Below are 22,012 nucleotides of genomic sequence, written 5' to 3' on the forward strand. Positions count from 1 at the left end.
GTGTGCTTAGACAATGGGCTGTCCAGGAGAAACAACTTGATTTGTATCATTTGCCAGTTGTGGTGTAAATGTTTCCTTGGTGGCCAATGTCAAGGTGCTGATTTGACATCACTAAATTTGGAGCTGGGAGGAGAAACTCGGAATCGGCTCTCACAAGTCACTCCAGCACATCCCAAGTAAACGTGAGGCCAAGACACAAGGCCACCTCCCTAAGGGGGAAAGGAGCAAGTGACTACAGGCCTGGCTGGAACTTCTCAGGTCCATTTCCCACTTCCATTCTTTTTTTTAAATCAACACTTGCTTTTATGAAATTTCCTCATGTCTATGCATCTCCTGGTTGGCTGGCAGGTTGAGGTGACCCAGAAAAGGGCTCCATCTTGGGCCCTGATGGCAGGTGACAGGCCCTTGGATCTTCTTGCCATTCTTCCACCTTTCCATCACCCTCTTCCTTGTTCCTCCCCTCTTTGGAAGGGAGGATCGATTTTTCTCTCTCCATATGTAGAGTGCTTGGAGTCAAGAGAACTCTGCCCCTCAAGGAAAATCATTTTCCTGAGCCTCAGTTTCCTCATTTACACAATGTGAGGTCATCATAAGGTCTAATCTACTTACATCTTGATATGGAGCCAGGCATGGTAGCACATGTCTATAATGCCAGCACTCTGTTGTTTTGCTTTGGTTTGTTTTTTTAGTATTGGGGATTGAACTCAGGTCCTTCTGCTTTCAAGGCAGGGAGCAGAAACATTGAGCTAAATCCCCGGCCCTGAAAGGCAATTTAGCAACATAGTGAGACCCCATCTCAAAATAAAAATAAAAGGGCTGGGGAATAGCTCAGTGTGAAGGCTCTGGGTTCAAATCTTAGTCATACACACGCACGCACACACACACACACACACACACACACACACACGCACGGATAAGAAAGTATTTTGTGCCTTATAAGGCGAGGGCCTGGAATTTAGCTCAGTGGCACCACACCTGCCTCGCAAGGTCTGGAGTTCAATCCCCAGTACCGAAAAAAACCCCAAACAAACAAACAACCCCCCCCCCCCAAAAAAAACCCTCTAGGACTACCTTTATTACTAACACCTTAAAAAAAAAAAGACACCTATACAAGGGCTTAGAAAACATATGCACCATTTGTTTTATTGCAGTATAAACTTTTGTTAAAACACATGAGTAAGAAATGTTTTTTGCTTCTTTGCCCCATTGGGCGGCAGTGATGGGAGTTGGGGAGTCAGCGTGGGACCTAATGACATCCACACACCCATGGGAAGTGGCAGATCATGATAGGATGCAGTCCATCTTCCAGAATTGCTTGATGTGAATTTCACAATTCATCTTAGAGCAGATCACAGGAAAATCTGGCAAAGGTGATTGGCTTGGCCATTGTAGGAAACTGAGGAGCATCCAGCTGCAGCCCTCTCTTCCCTTGAGAGCTATATGGATTCTGCAAGTTCCTGAGAACTTCTTTAAGAGGTGTCCTGGTGACAGTACCTGCACTTGCCTTCCACCAACCCTATTTAGTACATCAGATTTAATGTTTTAGGGTCACAATTCAGGTTAAAAAAATTCCAATGTAGTGTCCTCAGCTTAGAAAGTAAACGTTTCTTTATTTTCTTTCCTTCATTGCAATAAAGTTATTAAAGTGGAATGGATTTCTCCTCCAGAAGGGATGGATTAGGGGTGGAAGATTGACCCCCTGCTCCAGAAGACTGGTACCATTAAAGGCCACTATTACCTGACTTTATGGACAATTCTTTTCTCAACTTTGCTCCCATGATGGAGGCCTGGGAAACATTGGCAGAGGGATTGGACAAAGAATGGGAATGATTGCAATGACCAGAATGATCCCAGATTTCTTGCCTCAGGTAGACTGGTCTGAGCCATTTGGCTGCGAATTCTGGAGCACTGGAGTGAGGGTGGCTAGGGAAAGTTTGAAAGCTCTGAGCAGGGAGTGGTCTTTCCTGGAATCTGAGACTTGGCTTGCTGGAGTGGAGAGGCCAATCCTGACAGCCCCGGGCTGCAGAGTCCTCTGAAACATGGCCCCAGTATTTCTCCATGCCTCTCTTGCAACAAGAAACAATCACTACTTGTGGAATATCTGGGCACTGGGTACTGCTCCCCTATCCACTCAGAAGGGTCAGCTTTGTATCAGTCTAACAGCTTACTGTGCTACCTGGTCACACTTACACTCTTAGGATACATCCCTTTTAGTCCCACTGGTCAGTTACATTTTTCAGAATCTCCCCAGAGCCATCAAGATTCTGCAGGGATAAGGTGTTGGTTGCTCTGCCCTGGGGTTTAATGTTTCTAGAATGTACCTTGAATGATGCTCCCCAAAGCAAGCCTCAAAGCCCGACTATAACTCTTCCCCTGCCCCTCATCCATCTATAGACTGACAAGCCAGACTGGTTGGTCTCCCGGGAGCCAGACCCTTATTGCACCTCTCCAGAGTTGGGGAATGAAGAGAGAAAAGGGGTCAAGAGTCATGAATTCGCCTTCATATTTATCAGCAAATAGGATTCTGGACCTTCAGTGGACTTGAGTGCAGCCTCAGGCCAATGTGGGTTCTGAGAGTGGGCAGGGCTTCTAGAAAGAATGAACCTTTGGGTTTTGAGGCTGGTGAAGGACCGGGAAGTCCCTCAGTGGGATCACTGTGAACATGGGGGTTCTTTTAGGTGGTTAAGATCTCCTGTTCTGATCCAGGGAGACCTGGGTTCATGGTCTGACTCAGTCACTGACTGTGTGTATGAGTTCCACATTTTAAAAGTCACTTAACCTCTTAGAACTCCATTGCATTGTCAGTAACAATCTCTGGGTAATAGGGAGGGCTCCAGGAGACACTGGATGTCATATGCTTCCAACAGTGCCTAGGAATGAGGAATGAGAGCTTGTGACTGGCCTGGAATAATTCCTCCTTGAAGGCAGGGGATTTAGCTCAGTGGCATTGCCGCTTGCCTCAAAAGCACAAGGTCCTGAGTTCGATCCCCGGTAACACACACACACACACGCACACACACTAATAATAATAATAATAATAATAATTCCTCCTTGAAATAACCCTGACTTGAAGATCACCCATCCCCTCCTTTCCATCGCAACAGTCTCACCCTCATTACATCACGAGCCTCATCTGAACTTCCTGCTCCCTCCCAACCTTCCACATTTTGTAGGGTGCTGTATTCATCTTCTGACATCCTGGCTATCCCTCACCACCTACTCCTGGCCTCAGTCTAGCATTCAAGGCCCCATGCTCCACCCTCCCCCAAGTCCTGTTGCAGTTGTTAACCCTGGATTGTTCTCTCATTGTTCAAAGTCCATGGGGACCATCATTCCAAGTCCCCACTCCTGTGCCTGGAGAAAGGAAGAATAGCAGAGCCTGAGGAGGAGGAATGGCATCTTCCTGCTCAGCAGTCTCCTGCCTCAACCTAGCCCCAGTCAGCGCTTACAGAGTGTTCCAGGGATGCCTGGGGGAATGGCTTCTATGTCTTCCTCAGCCCCCAGAGAGGGGGCTTTGGAGAAGACAGGATGGCTGAGGGAGGTTACAGCAGAGGGTGGAGAGGGGTATTTGAGATGGGGGCAGTAGAAGAGGGAGGAGCAAGGTGCCATGGCCTGACCCAGCCTCATGAGGCTGTGACTGGACACCATGACCAGTACCGGGGGAGCAGAGTCCCAGCTCGGGGGAAAGGGAGCTGTGTCTAAGCAAGGTCCCATAGCATCTCCAGTCAGCTGTCCTTGGCGGGTGATGAAGCTCAGGGTTTGGATGAAGGTGAAGGTAGTGGCTTCAACATGAGGAAAGTTGTCCAAGGCAGCAGAGGGCTTTCCAGCTGATGTCTCCCCAAGTCAAAGTCCTATCATCCAGAGCACAGGGTCAAGGATAGCAATGGGATGTGGCTCTCAGCCCATGTTCCTGGGCCCTTCCCCCTTTCCATTCCTGCTCTGGAACTGGCCCTCTTGTCACGCCTTCCTTGGCTGTGACCAAGTGGTCACCAGGCATTCTCTGAGGGGTAGGGTGAGCTCACAGAGCCCCTGACTCCTGCAGCTTGCTAGATGACTTCTTGCTTGGTAATGGTCGGCTGGGGTGTGGCAGAGGGGGGCTTGACGATTGTGGCGATGGCTCCTGGCAGGAGCTTGTAGGGCTCAGACCCCGAGCCACCTGGCGGTGAGGGTTGTGGCGTCTCAGGGGTGGCTGAAAGGACAAAGAAACAGAAGCTGCTTGAAATTCCAGGCTTTAGAGGAATAAATGAAGAACTCTGGGAAAGTTCTTCCTTCTCTCTGAGACTTAATTTCTTCTTTTACAAAATGAGAGAATTAAACTAGATACACTCTAAGATTTCTAATGGCTCAACCCTTCTACGAATTTCAAATCATAAAATTTAAGTTCTGTGAGGCCTGGAAGGTCCAACAACCTATCTCCTCCACCATTTCATATGGATACTTGGGTGGCTTCTCCCAAACCAGGGTCCAGGTTGGACTGTCCTGTGACATCCCCAATGAGACATGTAACAGGAATGTTCTTTCTTGGAATGAAAAGTAGCAGTTGATGAAATCTGGGGTTAACTGGCACAAAAAGTACCACTTCTTTGATATTTAGGAAATGAGTAACAGGAATTAATTGGTTCTACTCCCTCCACAGGTTGGAGGAATAACTTTGACCCAATTGGCTGACTCCATTCAATGGACAATTTCCCCAAAGAACAACTTCAATGAAATGTCATTTCATCTGAGTGAACCACCTCATCTCATTGATAATTTTATTCTCTAAAGAGCTATGCCCAGTGAGAGATTCAGCTCAGAGGTCTAGTCCAGTGGGCATCTCTACCCATATGACAGTCTCCTCCAATGGTCTAACAGATAGCCTTACCCAGTTTGACAGCCTTACTGCAATGGACACTTTGACCTAACAGATAATGTCATCTACTGGAATTCCCACCTGATGAACAGGGTTACCCAATAGTAACCTGGTACATCCAGTGAACTGGCTCATCCCAAGGACAGTTACATTTAGTAGAGGTTGTCAGTCACCCCACTGAAGATACAGCCTCACTGAATAAACAGCTTTAACAGAGGACCTCACCCTTCACTCCCTACCCAGAGAACAATTGTACCCCAGTTCACCTCTAGACTCAACCTTGTCCTGCCTCCTTCCCTTGCCCCATCCTCACCCCCTTGCAGGGGAGCCCACGTTGCCCACCTGCCTGCCCCCTGGGTCGGGGCCACTCACACATCTGTCCGTTGCTGAGGTGAGTGGGCATTGTGTTGGCAACAATGACATTGGTGCCCATGTGTTCCTGCATCAGGTGAGGGTGCAGCGGGTGGTGAGCATGAGGTGCATCACTGGAGGACCCTGCAGATAGAGAAGAGCTTGATCAGGAAGGAGAGTCAAGGATACGGACCATTGGCCTAGAGGCACCATCTTCTTCAGGTGTGGCCAGTCTGCCTCAGCCCTGCCAGAACCTGTGGGGTTCCCGGTCCCGGGTTAGTAAGCCAGAGCTTATCATTCAAGTCCATAGGTTTCGTGGGGCTATTGAGAGGACCCAAAAGACCCAGAGAACAAGCATGATTTGAAAGAAACAAGGAGCATATAAGGAGCTCTGAGACCATTTAAATTATAATAAATAGTGTACTGGCTGCATAGTGAGACAATGGATTTAATCAATGGCTCTCAAAGCTCCTTGACATGTAAGTTCTTTGATCCCAAGTCCTCTCTCTGTCTCATCCTTCACATCTCTTCTTCAGCCAAGCTGACCCACTTGGAGCATCTACTTGTCCCTTGTATTTTCCTATCTCTGTGTTTTTTGCTCATACTGCTTTGTCTACCAGAGATGCGTTCTCTGCTCTCCACCACATCCATAAGTCCAAATCCTACTCAGATATTTTCTCTTTTTGGAAGCTTCTTTTGATTCTTTCCACTCTCCTTCTTTTCCTTCCCTGGAATTCCCACAGTAATTTATCTGTAATGCACCTTTCGGCAACAGACACTTCTGTCTATGATCATTACAATTACAGGTGGAGTTTTCTTCTTTTCTTTGAAGGCCTAGCAAAGTGTCTAGAACACAGTAACTGATTCAACAGGAGTCAGGGAGTGATAAAAGCATAGAGATATAAGTTGTGGTCATTAATATGATATTGGTGGAATTTTAAGCCTTAGTAGTCTTCTAAAATACATTTCTTTCAAGGATATCTAACAATTATTGAGCATCTAACATATTCCAGGTACTAGTTTATAGCACTTTTCGTGTTTTACATAATATAATCCCGAAGGTGGATACATTATTATCCCATTCTACAGATGATATATCCAGAGACACTAACTTACCTAATTTTATCTGACAATAGACCACAAGCTCTTAATGCTAATCCCAATAACACCTGATTCATAATAACCCCATATTCACAGGGTCAATAGGAAAATGAAATAAGCTACTAGCTAAGCATGGTGGCACATGCTTGTAATTTCAGCTCTCTGGGAGGCTGAGGCAGGAGGATGGCAAGTTTGAGCCCAGCCTGGACAACTTAGTGACTTAGCAAGATTCTGTCTCAAAATAAAAATTAAAATAAAGAAGGCTGAGGATGTAGCTCAGTCCAAAGGCCCTGGGTTCAATCTCCCATATTGAAGAAAAATAAAGCCACCAGTGGTTGACCGCAGTTCTCAACTGGGGATAATTTTGACCCTTTGGGAGACATTTGACAATATCTGTGGATGTTTTTGGTTGTCACCACTAGAGAAGTGCTACTGGCATCTCATGGGTAGAAGCTAAAGATGTAGCTAAACAATACACAGGAGAGTCTCACAGCAAAGAAGCATCCAGTCCCAAATATCAGTAGTGCTCAGGCTGAGAAAAGTTGTCCTTTGTTACCACTAACTACACCACCTCCAAAGCCTCCGGTCTAAGCATCCACACTTTGATTTCTCCTCCCATCCTTCCAGCTGACCCCATCCAGTACCATCCCTGCAAAAACCCTTCAGGCCTACAGAGGTGATGCCTTTGCTCACCCGCACTTCTCACTACCTATCACCCCATCTTTGTTTTTCATTTAGTCCAGCCAGGACTCCATGGCCCACCATTATGATCCCTTGCTTGAGGCCATTCTTGACTCCCTCAGGCCTCCCTTCACAGGACACTTTCAGAGGAGTGTCTGCCACAGTGACTGCACTTGTCCACTTTCCTGCTCACTCTCTTGGTAGCACCTCAACGCGGTTTGCATTTTCATAATCCTCTGGCCCTGCTCTCAACACAGGTGCCTAGAGCTGCCATGTTGCCACCCAGTGGACACTTCCCACCCTCTTCCCCCACCTCTGTTGAATTTAACGCCATTAAATGTTCTGTCTTCCTGGAAACACCCTTCTCTTGGGTTCTGGAGTTTTCCTGGTTTTCTCCCCTCTCTCTGGCTAATCTTCCTCAACAGCTTTCCATGGCTTCCCTCTTCCTTGTGACTCCAAAATGCTGGAAAGCCACGGCGCTGCCTTGACCTTGTGTTTGAGCCTTAGACCTAGACATTTAGCTGCCACCTTGATGGCTCAGCTTGGATACCTAATAGTCCTCTCGGGTTCCACTTACATCCACTTAATGGATCTCTTGGGGACACCTTGGCCACTACCCCCAAACCCAGTCTCAAGCTCTTTCACTCACTGTTGCATAGCCCAGTAAGTTACTCTACTGTCATTTCTGCCACTCAAAGCAAAAACGTGGCTTCACCCTTGACTTTTCCTCTTCCTGTCACTCCCTACCTCTGATCCATCAGTACTTCCTGTGGATTCTTCCTCCAAAGACTGTAGACTATCAAGTACACTGCTCTGTTTCCATGATCCAAGCCTCCCCTGCCCTTCCCATGACTGGAGATAATAGCATTCCCAGGGGTCTCTGGCTTCTACCTTGTCCCCCTGAAACTTACTCTCTCCCCAACAATCAGAGTGTTTTGTTTAAAACATTAGTCTGATTGTCAGTTTCCTTACAATAGGTGCAATGAGAATAAAATCTAAATTTTTGACCATGGCCTATGAAGCCATATGTTTATGATTTTGTTTTTCCCTGATTTATGTCTTCATCTCATACAACTCCACCATCTCACAACCTTGCCCTTCCTTCTCAAACACGTATCCTTCTCCTGTCTCAGGGCCTGGAACTGATTTCTTCTTCCTGGAGTGTTCTCCTCTTGGCTTTTAAATCTTCTATTTCCTTTCGTCCATCAGGTCTTAGCATAAAAGCCACCCCTTTAGTGAGGTCTCCTTTAGCTAACTCATCTTAAGAGGCCTTTTTTGGTGTTAAATTCTAGCACACTACCAGTTTATTTAAAAATTTGGAGTTACCTTCTTATTGCGTACTTGGTTATTGTCTTTTTCATATGAACCTTTATGCATACATGCTTGTACATGCATATGCATGTGCTTGTGTGCACGCATATGCACACACATGCACACACACACACAGCCTCAAGGAAGGCAGAGATCTTGTTCTTTGTTGAGCCTCCAGCACTTAAAACAGGGACTAGCATGTGCTAGGCTCTCAGAACCTGAACCCATGGACCTCTGTCTTTGTCTGCATTCTTCTGATGAGGAAACCGAGAGCCAGCCAGATTAAGCAACTTGCCCAGAGCCGTACACTGATGAGGTCATGAAGGCAAGCTTTACACAAGGATTATCTCCCAGACAGGTACCCCAGCGCCCCTCCAGGGCTGTACAGACCTCCCAGCAGCATCTCCTGCAGCAAGTTGTCGATCTTGGCCATGCCGAAGAGTTTGATGAATTGTATCTGCTCGATCATCTGCCAGGTGATGCTCTGTAGCGTGGGCAGCAGCAGCAGCAGCTCGCCAAAGCGGCCGCGTGAATCATACTGGCGGTCATTGATGTAGTCCTCCAAGCTCACCTGGACCTGCGAGCGCAGACGCTTGATCTTGCTTGGGTCACTCAGCCCCTTGGCATCTGCAGTGGGAGGGGATGGCAGGAAGATAAGCAGGGTCCAGATGTCCCCCAACTTGTGGGGCCCAGGTTGGGGGGCTTAACGACCCAATGCTGCACAGGGAGCTGACAGCAGTACTAGAACAAAGATTCAAGGTGCTCAACAACCAGAGCACACTAGCACAGACTGTGGCTCCCTAGATCTGGGTAAAAAAATGTTTTGGTTATGTTTCCTAAGATAGCAAGTGCAGGAGTGGGGAATAAGGGACAGAAGGTGAGGCCTCAGGAATATAGGACGTATTCATTTTACACATAGGGAAACTGAGGGATGGGACAAGAAAAGGACTTGTCCTAGCTCACATAGACGGTTGGCGGCAGAGCCAAGAGGTTGACTGTGGTTTCCTGACCCACAGTTGAGGTCCCATGACCCAGATCCCAGCACAGGCTGCCTCTGCCCCGTTGAGTCGTCTCCCCTTCCCTCCCTGCCGCGCCTGTCATCTGTGACTCAGCTGAGGTCTCACCTCCTCCAGGAAGTCTTCTCCACCCTACCCTCCTAGGTCCACATTATATGTCCATCATGTTCCTAAATTTCTGTGGCTCCTGCATCACTATTGACTATACAGGATGGACTCATCTCTTTCATTAGACGGCGAGCACTGTGTGAGCAGGTACATGTCTTTATTTGCCATTTTAAACTGAGTGTCACACCACCCGCTCCATACATAGTCACTATTCATTGAATAGGTAACTGGATGAAGGGATGGAGAGAGGGAGGAAAGGAAGAATGCAAAAAATATTAGTGAATAAATTCTACATCCTTAACCTACTACTTCACTTTCTAACACCTTAATCTCAACTTTCATGAAAATAATTATTAACAAAGGAAGTGGCAGAAAGAGTTTGCCCTGTTTCCAATGGGCTTTCTCCCCGGGCTATGTTTATGGACTCTGATTCAGTCAACAAACTTTCATTGAGTACCTCCCACATACCAGGCCTGGATCAAGTCCCCCATCTTCCCAAGCAGGCTATAGACTCTGACTCAGCCCCATAATCCCACACTAATTCCACACATGCTACCAAGCAGTTTCTACCTCTGCAGCCTCATGCCAAGCACTGAAGAACATACAGCCTAGGCCAGCCTCTAGGCAAAACCAGAACTAGAAATCTCCCCCTCCAGGAAATGGGAACATATGAACATGGGCTTGAGAGATAGCTAGGTAGAGATTGATGAGAGTCTGAAGTTCAAATCAAAGTTCTGTCATTTCCTGGTTGTGTGACCTTGGTTAGGTGGATCAGGTACCCTGTGCCTCAATTTCCTTATTTGCAAAATGAGGACAATAATAATTCCTACCTCAGTAAGATACTCTTCGCCAAGTATTTAAGCCATGCTTCTGTGAGCATTCAACAAACGGTGGTCATTTTCTTTTTCATTGCCGTCACTACAGAAGTGGTCTGTATTCAGGCAGTACCCAGCACACAGTAGGTCCTCTCTAACGTGTGCAGGAGGAGGGAGGCAGATGAGCCTCTGAGCCTGAAGCACCTTGACACCGGGGAGGGAAAGCAGGCTTTGCACAAAGAAGTGACTCCAAAGACATTGTGTAAAAAAACAGACGCAAAAGTCAGTACATGGAATGGGGAGAGAAAGGAGCCAAAAGCAAAAGCAGGAGTGGAGTTGTCTTCTGCTACCTTCAGGGTTAGGAGACCCTGTCCGCAGTTGATAGGACCAGAAATGAAGGCATGAAAGCACGTAACCGAGAGCTGCAGAGGCGATCAGTTAAGCACAAAAACAGCAATAAAATTCCATAGGGAATATGGGGAAAAAGATGGGAACAGTGATGAATGAGCGAAACCCTTAGCCAGAATAGGGGGAAATACATGGTCTAAAATGTACAAATCAAGAACTATGGGGGCTGGGATTGCAACTCAGAGCTAGCAGGCTTGTGAGTATGTGCAAGGGCATTGGTTCCATCCCTAGCACCACAAAAACAAAACAAAACAGAAGGAGAAATATAACCCTTAGCAGCTTTTCAAACTGTGAAGGTAACTGGAAAAGGAACCGTTGAAAGAATCAGAAATGCTTATCCTGGGGCAGAGCTTCAGGTTGGAAAAGTGGGATGTATTGAGGAGAGCTATTTGTAATGCCAGTTTGTGTAGACATTATCTTGATAAAGCTTTTGGAGAAAAAGAAGCAAGGATGAAAGAAAAAGAAGGTAGGAGGTAAGGAGAAAAGAGGAGGAAGGGAAAAGAGGGAAAGAAAAGTCCAGCCCTTGGGAGTCAGGGCCTTGACAAGTCCTGTAACCTCTTTGAAGCTTGATTTGCCTCATCTATTCGATGGGGCTGATGAAATGACCCTCTACTGGTGTCATGACATAAGAGAGGTTGTGAATCCAGCAGAAGTCTGCCAGAGGGTCTGGCGCATCAGGGATGGATTAGCACAGTGATGGCGGACCTATGGCGCGCATGGCACAATGGGCTGCTTGTATCGCTGAAAGCTCTGAAAGGTTTGCCATCACCAGGTTAGGTGAGAACAGTACCTGGGTCAAAGAAGATGATGGCTTTGAGACAGGCATACTCATTGTCATCGATCTGCAGCTCCTGAAAGGGCAGCACCAGCTCATCGAGGATGCGAATGGACACTCGGCTCATCTCCGCCAGTTCTGGGCAGTGCCGGGGCACAATGTAGTCATTCCCTGGGTGGATTGGGAAGGAGAAAGAATGGGCAGTCACCTTAGGTAGGGGTTTCCATGTGGCAGTGCAGGTGGTGCCCTGAGAGGAGGACCTGCAGGATCATCACATCCATTTCACAGATGGCAAACCAGAGGCCAGACTAAGAGAGGTGCCTGAAGTCATTGGGTGTACTTGAAACTTAGTTTTAGGGCTCCTTTCATATCACCCAGGCTTCCTTTGTCATCGTGACTCAAGACTGGGGACATTCAAGGGCCACTTGGGAGGAACAAAAACACCAATTTTAAGGGACCAGATTCTGGAGCTGGACACTATTTGTTTAGTACTGGAATTGAATCCAGGATCTTTGGACTGAGCTACATCCCCAGCCCTTTTTTATTTTTTATTTTGGACAGGGTCTCACTAAGTATTTAAGTTGCTCAGGCTGGGGTGGAACTTGCAGTCCTCCTGCCTCAGCCTCCTAGAGTGCTGGGATTATAACTGTGTACCACCATGATAGCATTGTTTTAAAAGAATACAGCATAGGCCCTGGTATATAGGGTATGCTCTACAGCACAAGTGACATGCGCCATTCCTGATGGCCTCTTGGTCCTACTCCAGAAAGAATGGCAGAATGCGTGGGTAAGCCCAGGAATAACTCTGACTATGCTCTAACTTGAAAGCTGAGGAAATTTCATTCCTTGTATCCATAATTCCTGGCATCTGGGTGAGGACCCAGTTTAGAACTGAGTCCTGGCATCTTCTGTCATTAAGCCTAAGGACAGGGCCACCCTTAATCTATTCCCTTCACCCTGCATGGCACCATGGAGACAGTCTTTGCTAGGGTACACCACACAGGGCATGAGTTCCATGGAGACCTATCTGGGATAGGCAGTCTCCTCACCCAGGAGCAGGACGTCCTTGAACACCATGGATCGCTTGGTGGCTCCCAGCAGTAGGTGCTCGCCAGCGTGGGCTCTGAGCAGGGCCACCTGGAAGAGGGAAGGGATAGAGTCTGGCATCTGCAGCCCTGGGAAGGCTGCTTCCGGCCAACTCAACAGCCCCAGGAAGGCTGCTTAATGCTCCCCAGTGCCTCTACTTGCCTGAACTATAAAATGCACATCATAAAACTGCTGCTTTCCTCCCATGACTGACACAACTAAGGACCTGGAAAGGAATGAACAGAAACCAAGAAAGAGAAAGAACATGCACTCTGAAGTGGGCTGGCTTCCATTGAGTGCCCTTGAACTGCTGCATCCTTGGCCCTCATCTATGTGCCTGGAGCAGCTGTAGGCAGCATACTCAGCACTCTTTTGAGCAGAAATAGTCTGTTACCCTAAGAGTTCTAAAACTGTGGGTTGCAGATTCCTAACCCTGAACCAGCTACAGAGACTCTTCAAAGGTACTTTATGGAAACAGATTCTTAGGGCCAACTACCAGAGATTCTGCTCCTGGCTATATGAGGAGCCTTTGACAACTGAAGCCCATGAAGACTGAAGCCCAAGGCTGGAGCCCAGCTGGCACAGGAGGACACTGCCCACGCCTTTGAAGCCATCTGCCTTAGCACTTGGGTGAGGACCAAATTTGGGCTAGTCTAGAGGATTGAGTCTGCGAGGTGGGGCTGGGAGTTTGGAGGTTTTGCTGCAAGCGAGGAAGGTTAAAGTTCTACTGTTCATTCATTCATTTGATTCTTCATTCTTTTGGTTATCAAACGTTAGACGCCAGACACTTTTAGACAATGGTGACACAAAGGTAAAAAAGATTGACAAGATCTCTAACCTTACAGAACTCATGTAGGGAGGGGTGATAGTATATAAAATAGAAAAGCAGGAAATGGGACAGAGGGTGATAGTGCTGGGGGGGGGAGGAAGAAGGGAAGGAAGGGAGGGAGGGAGGGAGGGAGAAAAGGGATGCATGCGTGAGCCAACATCTTATCTTCCTTTCTAGATCTAGCCCCTCCTGGCCAGCCACATGTTTTCGCCCCTTCCATCACCTCATAGCCGGAATATTATGAGGAAGACTTAAGGAGAAAAAATGGGGAGACTTGGAGATGGGAACCCAATTTCCGTAAGTGGTGCGAAGGGAAGGAAGGGCACTAATGAGCAAGCACCTCATAGCTTCAGGTGCTTGTGCAGAGTTCTGGCCAACCCAGTGGCTCCCAAAGTGCAAGGGAGAGGACCTGGATTCAAGCCCTGCTTTGAGGTCATCTTGCTCTGTGCTTTTGATTGTCACTTTCTCACCCCAGCCTCAATCCCCTTATCGGTTGAACTCAGCCTTCTACGTCTCAGTGGACTGTTGTCCACAAACCAAGACGTGCATAAGCTTGGAAGCTGCTTTCTGCAACCATGTCGATTTAAGTGTGGTGTCCTTTGGGGGACAATGCCTTCAGAACTCCGAGGATGGCCCTGCCCATGGTGGGGAAGATGAGCTCCTTGTATACCATGAATGGGTTCCCAGGTCCACCCTTGTCGTGGCAGCTATGCTGGGGGGTGGGCAGGCAGGGGGTGGTGGCGTTAATGATTGTCCCGTGTTACTGGCTACCCATCACTGCCCTCTGAGAATGCTCTGAGCCCCAGCCAGGGAGGTTTGGGTGGGAAATCGAGGTTAACAATTGCTCAGCTTGGGGGTATCTTGTTGTCCTGGTAAGCTCCTGGGAAGGAACAGGGGGGATTAAACATTAATGCAGACTCTCCAGCAGAGGGACCGGGGCCAGCGCATGAGGAGCCAGGGAGAAGGCAGAGGGAGTTTGGATAAGATCCCTGCCTGGTCAACTCTCCTAAAGGAGGGAGAAACCCAGGGAAGAGGCCTCTGGTCCAGCCACAGGTGAAGCCTAGTAGCAGCCAAGCCAGTATTCTCCTAGGGTGACCACTGGCCCGCCTCACAGTGTCCTAGGAGGCTCCAGCCAAAGGAGTTTGGGGAGCTCTGATTTTCACAGAGAGGCAGCTGCCTGGCTGCAAGTCTTCTGGAAGATTTCAGAGGTGGGCATGCATTGTCGGTCTCCTGTGCTTCCTCCAAAGCTGGGCAGGTGGCCCTTCCCCAGGTGGGGACATGTTCACAGAGGCCAAGGGCTGCTCTGGCTACAGCTGTCACATGCAGCATCTCAGGGGCTCCCCTGATCTCAGATATGCTACCACTCCCCACCCCTTTTCCCCAGGAACATTTTTAGTACTCCGGAGAAGGCACTTTAGGAAAGAAAATGCTGAGTTAAGTCATCGTGGTAGATATAAGGGAGAACCCAACATTGAGGAGGCCAGCTGTGGTCCAACTATATATGTTCCAAGATCTTGCGCTTTTTAGACTCATTACCCTTCCCTTGCAGAAAGAGTTATCACCTTTCATCTGTAAATTAAATCCCCTTTCCATAGAGTCTACAGTTTTCCACCCCCAAATCTCCTCTAAATATACTCAGTCTCAGACCACGGTGATCTTCTCTCTCTTGAGGGCCCACACTCTGTTTCTTTGATTTTGCTTTTAAAATTCTGCCTAAAAAATTCCTTTATGCCTCTTTAAAAAAAAGAAAAGGAAAAGAAAAAATACCAGGACCATCCTCAGTCCTCCCAACAGCACTTTGCAGTGAATAATTCCCACTGAGCAGATAAGAAGACAGAGGCTCAGAGAGAGGGAGCAATTTGTCTAGGGTGATCCAGGGAACTGGTCTTAGAGCCAGAGCTGAAGACCAATGTCCAGCTCCCGGGCCTGGGTCCCTGTCAATACCCCGAGGAGAGCTATGTGGCACCAGGGTGAGGAGCCAGAACTTTGAACTTTGGAGCTTCCCCGGCTAGTTCTAATCCCATCTGGTCTGGATACCAGTTATACAGCCTTGAGCAAGTTACTTAACCTCTCTCTGTCCCTGCTTCCTCACCTCTAAGAAGGGAAGAAGAGTATTTCCTACCTCATAGACATCAGGAGGATTTAATGAGTTAATATTTATAATTTAAACAGTTCTGGGCACACATGAGTGCTACGTGTGTTTTGCTGAATAAGTCAAACCAATCCGATGCCTTATTCATCCCAGGAGGGCCAGCGGGACCCTGGCGGCCCAGTGTCCAACATTGCCCACTGTGCATGTCTGCCCTCACCTGGTCGTCCAGGGGGAGCTCACAGAAAGCTGGGATGTACTTGGCCCACTCGACCAATACCAGCAGCTGCTCCTTCATGGACTCACACACGTCTGCGATGTTAGCAATCTTCTTAGCCCGAATGTCACCATTGATTCCAGAGACAGGGGAGGTAATCTGTGCGGGATGAAGAAAAGTGCTGTGAGTGGCAGCAGCCTCCCAGTCCCTGTCCCTTGCATGAGCCCTGCTCCCTGGGAAGTTTCCATGTGTGTGCTTCTAGCTCTGAAGGAAGCTTGGTGGAAAGGAGCAGAAGGGAGGACCCTGAGAAGAGGGAGAGGGATCCTTACGGGCTACTGCTGCCCCCACCTTCTCCTCCACCAGCCCAGCACAGCCCCAGTATTCCTTGGCCCCGGCAAGGCAAAAATCGTCACCTTCATCTCGTGGATGAAGATACTATCACCCAGAGAGGTGCTATGACTTGCTCAGGCAAAGGACTGGCTGGACCCCACTGCCAACTGGATCCAGTGATCCTATTTCCTTGGGGCTGATCTCAGGCCCTCAGTGAGAGCAAAGTGCTGCTTGGCCTGTGGGGTGTGAGCTGCCAGATGAACTAGACAGTGCTGAGAACCCCAGACCTAGGGTGAGTTCTGTCTTGGCTCCTGAACTGGCTATATGGCGCTGGACTCAGTTTCCCTACTGTGCTATCTGAGGCTCTCTCCCTCTGCAGCTCCAGGGCCTGGGTGGGGAGGATGGAGACAGAGGAAGTGAGACTCCTCTGTGGTGTGGGAGGTGGCCGGGAGGGTGCCCCATACCTGCTGGGACAGGACCTCTGCCTGCAGCAGCGCGTTGATGGAGGGCAGGCTGCTGTCCTCATAGCTGGACCTCCGTGTGCTGATTCGGTCCCGCTCATTCTGGACAGCTAAGAGGGGCAGAGAGAGGTGGGGGAGGAAGCAAGTGTGGGGTGGGGGTGGGGGGTTCAGGGGAGAGAGCTCGACCCAGGGGTGTCCCAGAGTAAGGGGGACGCCAGTGGGGGTGGGAGGGCAAGGGGGCCCCCAGAGCATGGAGCCCAGCTCCGCGTGCAGCAGACAGGGAGATGCAGCTCTAACTGAGCTCGCAGGAGAGCTTTCCAGAACTCTCCTCAGTGGGGAAGCTCCTGTGGGCGTGAGTGGCCCGTGTCCAGGGGCATGGAAGAAGCACAGGGCTAAGACGGGGTCTGGAGCACTGATCACAGATCTTCAGGCTCTGTTTAGAAGACCGTTTCTTTGCAAGTGCAAGTGTGTCAGAAAAGAGCAAAAGCAATTGTTGCAGATGACACAGAGCTGACCCAGGGATTCCCAAGCACCAGGCAGAAGCTCTGGACAGGGCGACCTGGAGAACCCACCTGCCTGGCAGCCTGTCCGCTGTGCTCCTGACTCAACTTCCCACAGCCTGCGAAGTAAGGCTGCCTCTTTCTGCCCCCTGCTGACCACTCTTTTAGAACTCAAGGGTCAGGGCTTCTGTTCCCGCAGACCTGAAGCTCACCCTCTGCCCCCGTCTGAGTCCGGGCCTAAGCTATCAGGTGGCCTTTTACCAAACGGCCCACCCCTTGGTGTTCACAAGGCCTCGCTGGGGAGCTGGGATTTGCTGAGAGGAAGGAGCGAGGACAAGGCTGCAGAAACCTCAGCTTCTGCCTGGGCTTCGCCCCTCACTCTGTGCCGGCCGGAAGGGCGTCTTCTTGGGGCCTCAGCTTCCCCACCCGAGGCTTCCCCTTCAGCCTCCTCCCTCTACTCCTGCTCATCCTGGAAGCTGCCAGCCAAGCCTGGGCCTTGGTGCGTCCCCTCCCCACTCCGCATTTGCTTACACCCTGCCTGCCATCGCTGACCCTTAGAAGATGCGCCCAGCAGCTGCCCTGGTCAGGCCTGGTGGGCGCCCCGTGGTGGAAAGGGGCAGGAGGGAGGACCCCACGATGAGGGGATCCTCCACAGGGGCTTCAGGCTCCTGGCCTTGGTCCTCAGGGCCGACTCCTCTCAGTGGAGAGGGGCCCTCCAAACCCACCTCGGAGCACACCTCTCTGCCTCTCAGCCCTCTTTGAACCAACTTGACTCATTCACTCCATCCCCGCCTAAATGGGCTCTCTCCTGATCAGCCGCACTCAGCCTGGGGGCCTTGGCTGCTGCTGTTCTAGCCGCCTGGAATCCCCTTTCCACAGGGCTTAAGGCCTCTCCCTTCACATCACCACAGAGCGGCACCTTATCAGACACCTTCTCCAGCCCTCCTCTGCTTCAGCAGCCCGTCTTTCAGACTCTGCCCCTCATTCTGCTTTACTTTTCTTCTAGGTACCTGTTGTAGAGTTATTTGTTAATCTCTTTATTGTTTTTATCCCTGAGAAAGGAAGTTCCAGAAACCCAGAACCTCACCTCTTTGGTTTACTTCCGTCACCCCTGGAACCTAGCCCAGCCCAGTGCACGGGAAGTGCTCAGTGGATGAATGAGTGAGAAGGCATTGGACAAGACAGTGCTCATCCTCACCAGCACCCCATTTCTCCATGGAATGCTGACATCTAGCTGTTCAACTTCCTGTTCATTTTACACACTGTTTAAATCCAAGCAGAGAAGTAAGTGGGGTACAGTAGAGATGCCAGGTAAGGAAGCTCTCCCCTTGCCGCTCCCCTGCCCAGCCTACCACACCCCTCCCTGGCAGCAGCCACACCCAGCAGGGCGCAGGGGAGGCGGGGAATGAAAGGGCCACAGTCAGCAGCTGCGGATAGGGCTCCTCAAGGTTAGCTGGCCTTATCAGTGCCCAGTGCGAGCTCAGTCACGGAATGATGTTTTCCAAATGTTTGCTCAGTATTAGCAGGGTCGGGGACCTAATGTAACTTCCCATTGAATATTAACCGACCCGGCCAGAGGCGGAGAGGACATGAGCCTGTATTTCTAGAGGACCCCAGTGGGGCCTGGGGTGCTGAGCTGGACTTCCAAGGAAGGGCTCATTAGATGGTCCTGGCCTGTCACCAACCCGACTCTCCTGAATCCCCTGGGCTTCTGATGCCACAATCTGGATATCTGTCATGGGCTTGACAGTGAGACCAGGCAGGTGTCCATCTCCCCAGCCTCAGTTACCAGACAGCATTCCCCACCTGCTGTAGATTCTCAGGCTCTCGGGTTTCTTCCTCAGGAGTCTGCCCCTCCAGCCCCTTCCAGCCATGGTGGGATATCCTCTGACCAGGACAGACCAGCCAGTGGAATGTGAAGCCCTCCCAGAAGTGGAGAGGACGTTTCAGAATCGAAACCAGAACATGCTTCCCAAAGGGACCACTCCAAGTTTCACTCCAGCCAGCTCGATGCCTGCTCAGCTCTGAGGAGCCTGAGTTCTAGACCTGACTCCTCCACTCCTACCTGTGAAGTGGGGAGGGGGTTAGACTTGATGACTTGTAGATCCAGCTGGTCTAGAAACCCTACATTTCTGGCTCACACTTTCTGATCTTCAATAACTACTTTTGGGCTTCAGCCTCAAATCCTCTGGGATTAACCATTAAAGAAAAGAAATGAACATATATCTCAACTCTCCTGGTCATGAGGCTTCCATTGACTCTTACTTGGCTTTGGGAACTTCCTGTCAGGATGAGGACGGGTGCTGGGGACTGGCAGACTTAGTTAGAGTTAGCAAAACCCTACCTTTCTAGGACTTGGCCACAGGGGTCATGGAACACTTTGCTACTGTGACCCAGTTTCAAAGGTACCATGTATTACGGTCTTCTGTTAACCCAGGCATGCAAATAAGACCCACTTTTTACTAGCCCACTCTACTTGCCACCAGCGAATCTGCTATTCTCCTGGCAGAATGCCCATTTTCCGCACTCAAGAGGCAAGAAGCTGTTTTCAAGGGCAAGCTAGGGCTGAATGGCCTTAGGCTCACTCTCCACCCCAGAAGCTGGGATCTGGGGTCGCGGGCTATGTGAATTACTATATACCTGCCTCATTTTGTAGATGGGAAAACTGGAGCCCAGAAGGGGTGGAGACTTCCCTCTGGACATTTAACAAAGACTGACAGCATGCAGGACCAGGCCACAGCCACCTGCTTAGATGGGCTGCTAACTCCCTTCCACATGCTGATATTTCTCCCTAAGAGATTTACTCTCTCAAGCAATGCCCTTTGAACTGCCACCCCCACCCCCATCCCACCCCCTGGACAATCACAGCATCTAAAATCTTAGGTTATTGGGATAATAGAATCACAAACATTAGAACCTTAGATTATGGTTCTCAGTCTTGTCTCCAGTATTCATAAATGCACCACATTCCCACTCACAACACTTCTCATGCTACAAAATGGTCCTCAGCTTGGAGGTGAGGGTGGGTGAAGGAGTCTCATCCCCATGGAAAACTTGGATAAGTGTGTGGTGGGGTGAGGACTGCAAAATCCCATCCTTCACTGCAGAACCACTGAGGTATCTTTAGAGCAAGATCTTCAGGCCCTGATTTTCCAACAAAACTCTCCAGCTTAGCCTAAGGCCTGTAGGGATGTGAGCAAATGTTCTGAGGGAGGGAGCAGAGAACAGAGGGGCTCAGGGGCAGGGACAGGTGACAGGGAGGCTGCCAGTCACGTTTTTCTCCTCAGGTGGCCTGGGGTGGGCTGAGCTCCTGCTTCTGGGCTGAGGAGTCTGTGCGTGCGTGTGTGTGTGTGTGTGTGTGTGTGTGTGTCTGTGTCTGTGTCTGTGTGCAGGACTAGACTGAGGGCTTGGCTAGTAAGTAAGGCATAACCATGGGCTGGAAGTAAAGGTCTGGGGGCTGTCCCGAGCTGGAAAAGGAGAGTTGAGAAGAAGGAAACAAAGAGATTTACAAAGGAACTCCAGTTAGTTTGAAAAGTGGTTAAAGGATGTTTTCTTTCTGAGCTCAGGCTGAAAACAATTTTTAAACTTTCTTGGGCCCAGGAGGGCCCAGGATCTGCAGTGTTGAAGTGTTGTCCAAACAGCACAAAGCCTGGGTTTGAACCTTAGCTCTTCCCCTAACAGAACTTGGGGCCTTCAGCAAGTGCTTAACCACTGTGGGCCTCAGTTTCCACACCCACGGAAAGGGGGTCCAGTAATAGTTCCAACCACATCGAGTGGTCATGAGACCCAAAGGTGGGAAGAGTCCAGCCCAGAGACTGGTACCTGCTGGTAGCAGGAGGCCTGGCAAAACTTTAACGGACACTGTGCTCTGTCATCCCGGTCCCCTCCATCCAAGGTAAGTCTCTGGCCTTGTTCCCACTGTCTACGCTGGAAAGCTCTGGGGGTCACCTGATACCCCAGAAGGAGAACTAAGTGGCTGAGGCACTTGTGCCTGGAGAAGAAACTCAGAAACAGAGCCTCTGGTGTTGGCCTCTGTGAAGTCTGGGTGTGCTGGGATGTTGTGCTCTCTGCTTTCCAGATGTTAGAAATAAGGGAAAGGAGCCACCTCGGCTGCCTTGGGTGGCACAGGTAGGCCTGGTGGCAGTTGCTGGGAGCCTGAGTAGCTGAGTGGGAGCTTATCTCTGCATCTTTCTCAAGACCAAGCCCAGCCGCTCCCTGTGGTCAGATCCCCAGGGCCTCCCTCCTCTCAGCCATTAGCCGGTCGCCCTGGGGCCTGTCACCCAGCCATAAAGTATGGCTACAGTTGTAAATGACCGTAGATCTCTGAGTTGGCGCAGGTGGGGCAGCAGGGTTGTAGGGGTGGGGCGAGCTCACCTTCCTTCTTCATGCCAGCCCGGAAGCACTTCTTGAGCCTGCAGTAGCGGCACTGGTTCCTCTTGTCTTTGTCTACCACACACTGCCTGCTGAATCTGGGGAGGGCTTTAGATAGTTAGATGGAGAAGACACAGCCTCCCCTCTTAGGACAAAGGAGGGCAGTCCCTCGCCTCCTTGCTCCATCTCTGCACCCCAGGAATTCCCATACAAACTGTTCAGGAGCTGCAGGTCCTGGGGACTCTCTGAGAGTCCAGTCTACCCTGCCAAACACAGGGAAAGCAACACATGGCCCTGGGCCTCTCAGCTGATTGGCAGCAGAGCTGAGTTGGGAACTTGGGTCTCTTAAGTGCCAGGGCCATTTCTACTGTATCCTGTGAGAGAACAGAGATCATAACAGGCCCCTGGTCCTGGCTTCAGATCAGTACTTGGTCCACAGAGACTCTGGGGCAGGGGAAAGGGAGTGAGTAGAAGCAGTGATGCACAGTGGTTTTCAGGACGCTTGGGAAAAACCCTAGCCCTCCAAGTAAGAGCTTCCTCATCTATAAAATGGGAATGACTGTAGTAACCACCCCAAAGGGGTACTGTCGGGTGACAATGAGATAATACATGGATGGGGCTTGGCACAGGATCTGCACACTGAAAGTGCTCACAATTGACCGCTGCTTTGATTTTATTATTGTTCTTATCCAAAATGGTAGATACTTTTGA

The 22,012-nt window shown here is 49.8% G+C and overlaps 1 protein-coding gene and 1 long non-coding RNA gene across 7 annotated transcripts in view; one reads left to right on the forward strand and one right to left on the reverse strand.

The window, feature by feature from the left end:
• Window positions 1–1,117: 1,117 nt before the first annotated feature.
• Hnf4a (hepatocyte nuclear factor 4 alpha) overlaps window positions 1,118–22,012 on the reverse strand; it is a 61,430-nt gene continuing 40,535 nt past the window's right edge. For 2 of the 4 annotated variants that reach the window (XM_087197857.1, XM_004858190.4), the window contains exons 3-10: window positions 21,305–21,399; window positions 16,434–16,540; window positions 15,643–15,798; window positions 12,468–12,555; window positions 11,434–11,589; window positions 8,687–8,923; window positions 5,225–5,347; window positions 1,118–4,189 (exon numbers count right to left, since the gene is read on the reverse strand). In XM_087197857.1, coding sequence (XP_087053983.1) covers window positions 4,047–4,189; window positions 5,225–5,347; window positions 8,687–8,923; window positions 11,434–11,589; window positions 12,468–12,555; window positions 15,643–15,798; window positions 16,434–16,540; window positions 21,305–21,399 — 1,105 coding nt within the window. In that variant the 3' untranslated portion in view covers window positions 1,118–4,046. Of the gene's footprint in view, window positions 4,190–5,194; window positions 5,348–8,686; window positions 8,924–11,433; window positions 11,590–12,467; window positions 12,556–15,642; window positions 15,799–16,433; window positions 16,541–21,304; window positions 21,400–22,012 lie in introns of all 4 variants that reach the window. The other 2 variants (XM_087197856.1, XM_004858189.4) reach the window with 1 other exon arrangement.
• Window positions 12,544–19,599, forward strand: LOC110344539 (uncharacterized). Of its 3 annotated transcripts, XR_002387155.2 has the most exons (4): window positions 12,545–13,134; window positions 13,511–13,630; window positions 15,579–16,261; window positions 16,930–19,597. It is a non-coding gene; the product is annotated as an uncharacterized LOC110344539 (long non-coding RNA). The 3 variants fall into 3 exon arrangements; XR_015446103.1 differs by having other exon boundaries at window positions 12,544–13,134; window positions 13,511–16,261; window positions 16,930–19,599; XR_002387154.2 differs by lacking the exon at window positions 15,579–16,261 and having other exon boundaries at window positions 16,930–19,596.

Source organism: Heterocephalus glaber, unplaced genomic scaffold, assembly GCF_053883595.1.
Source record: "Heterocephalus glaber isolate CG9 unplaced genomic scaffold, H.glaber_assembly_v1.0 deba00001673, whole genome shotgun sequence".
NCBI lineage: Eukaryota > Metazoa > Chordata > Mammalia > Rodentia > Bathyergidae > Heterocephalus > Heterocephalus glaber.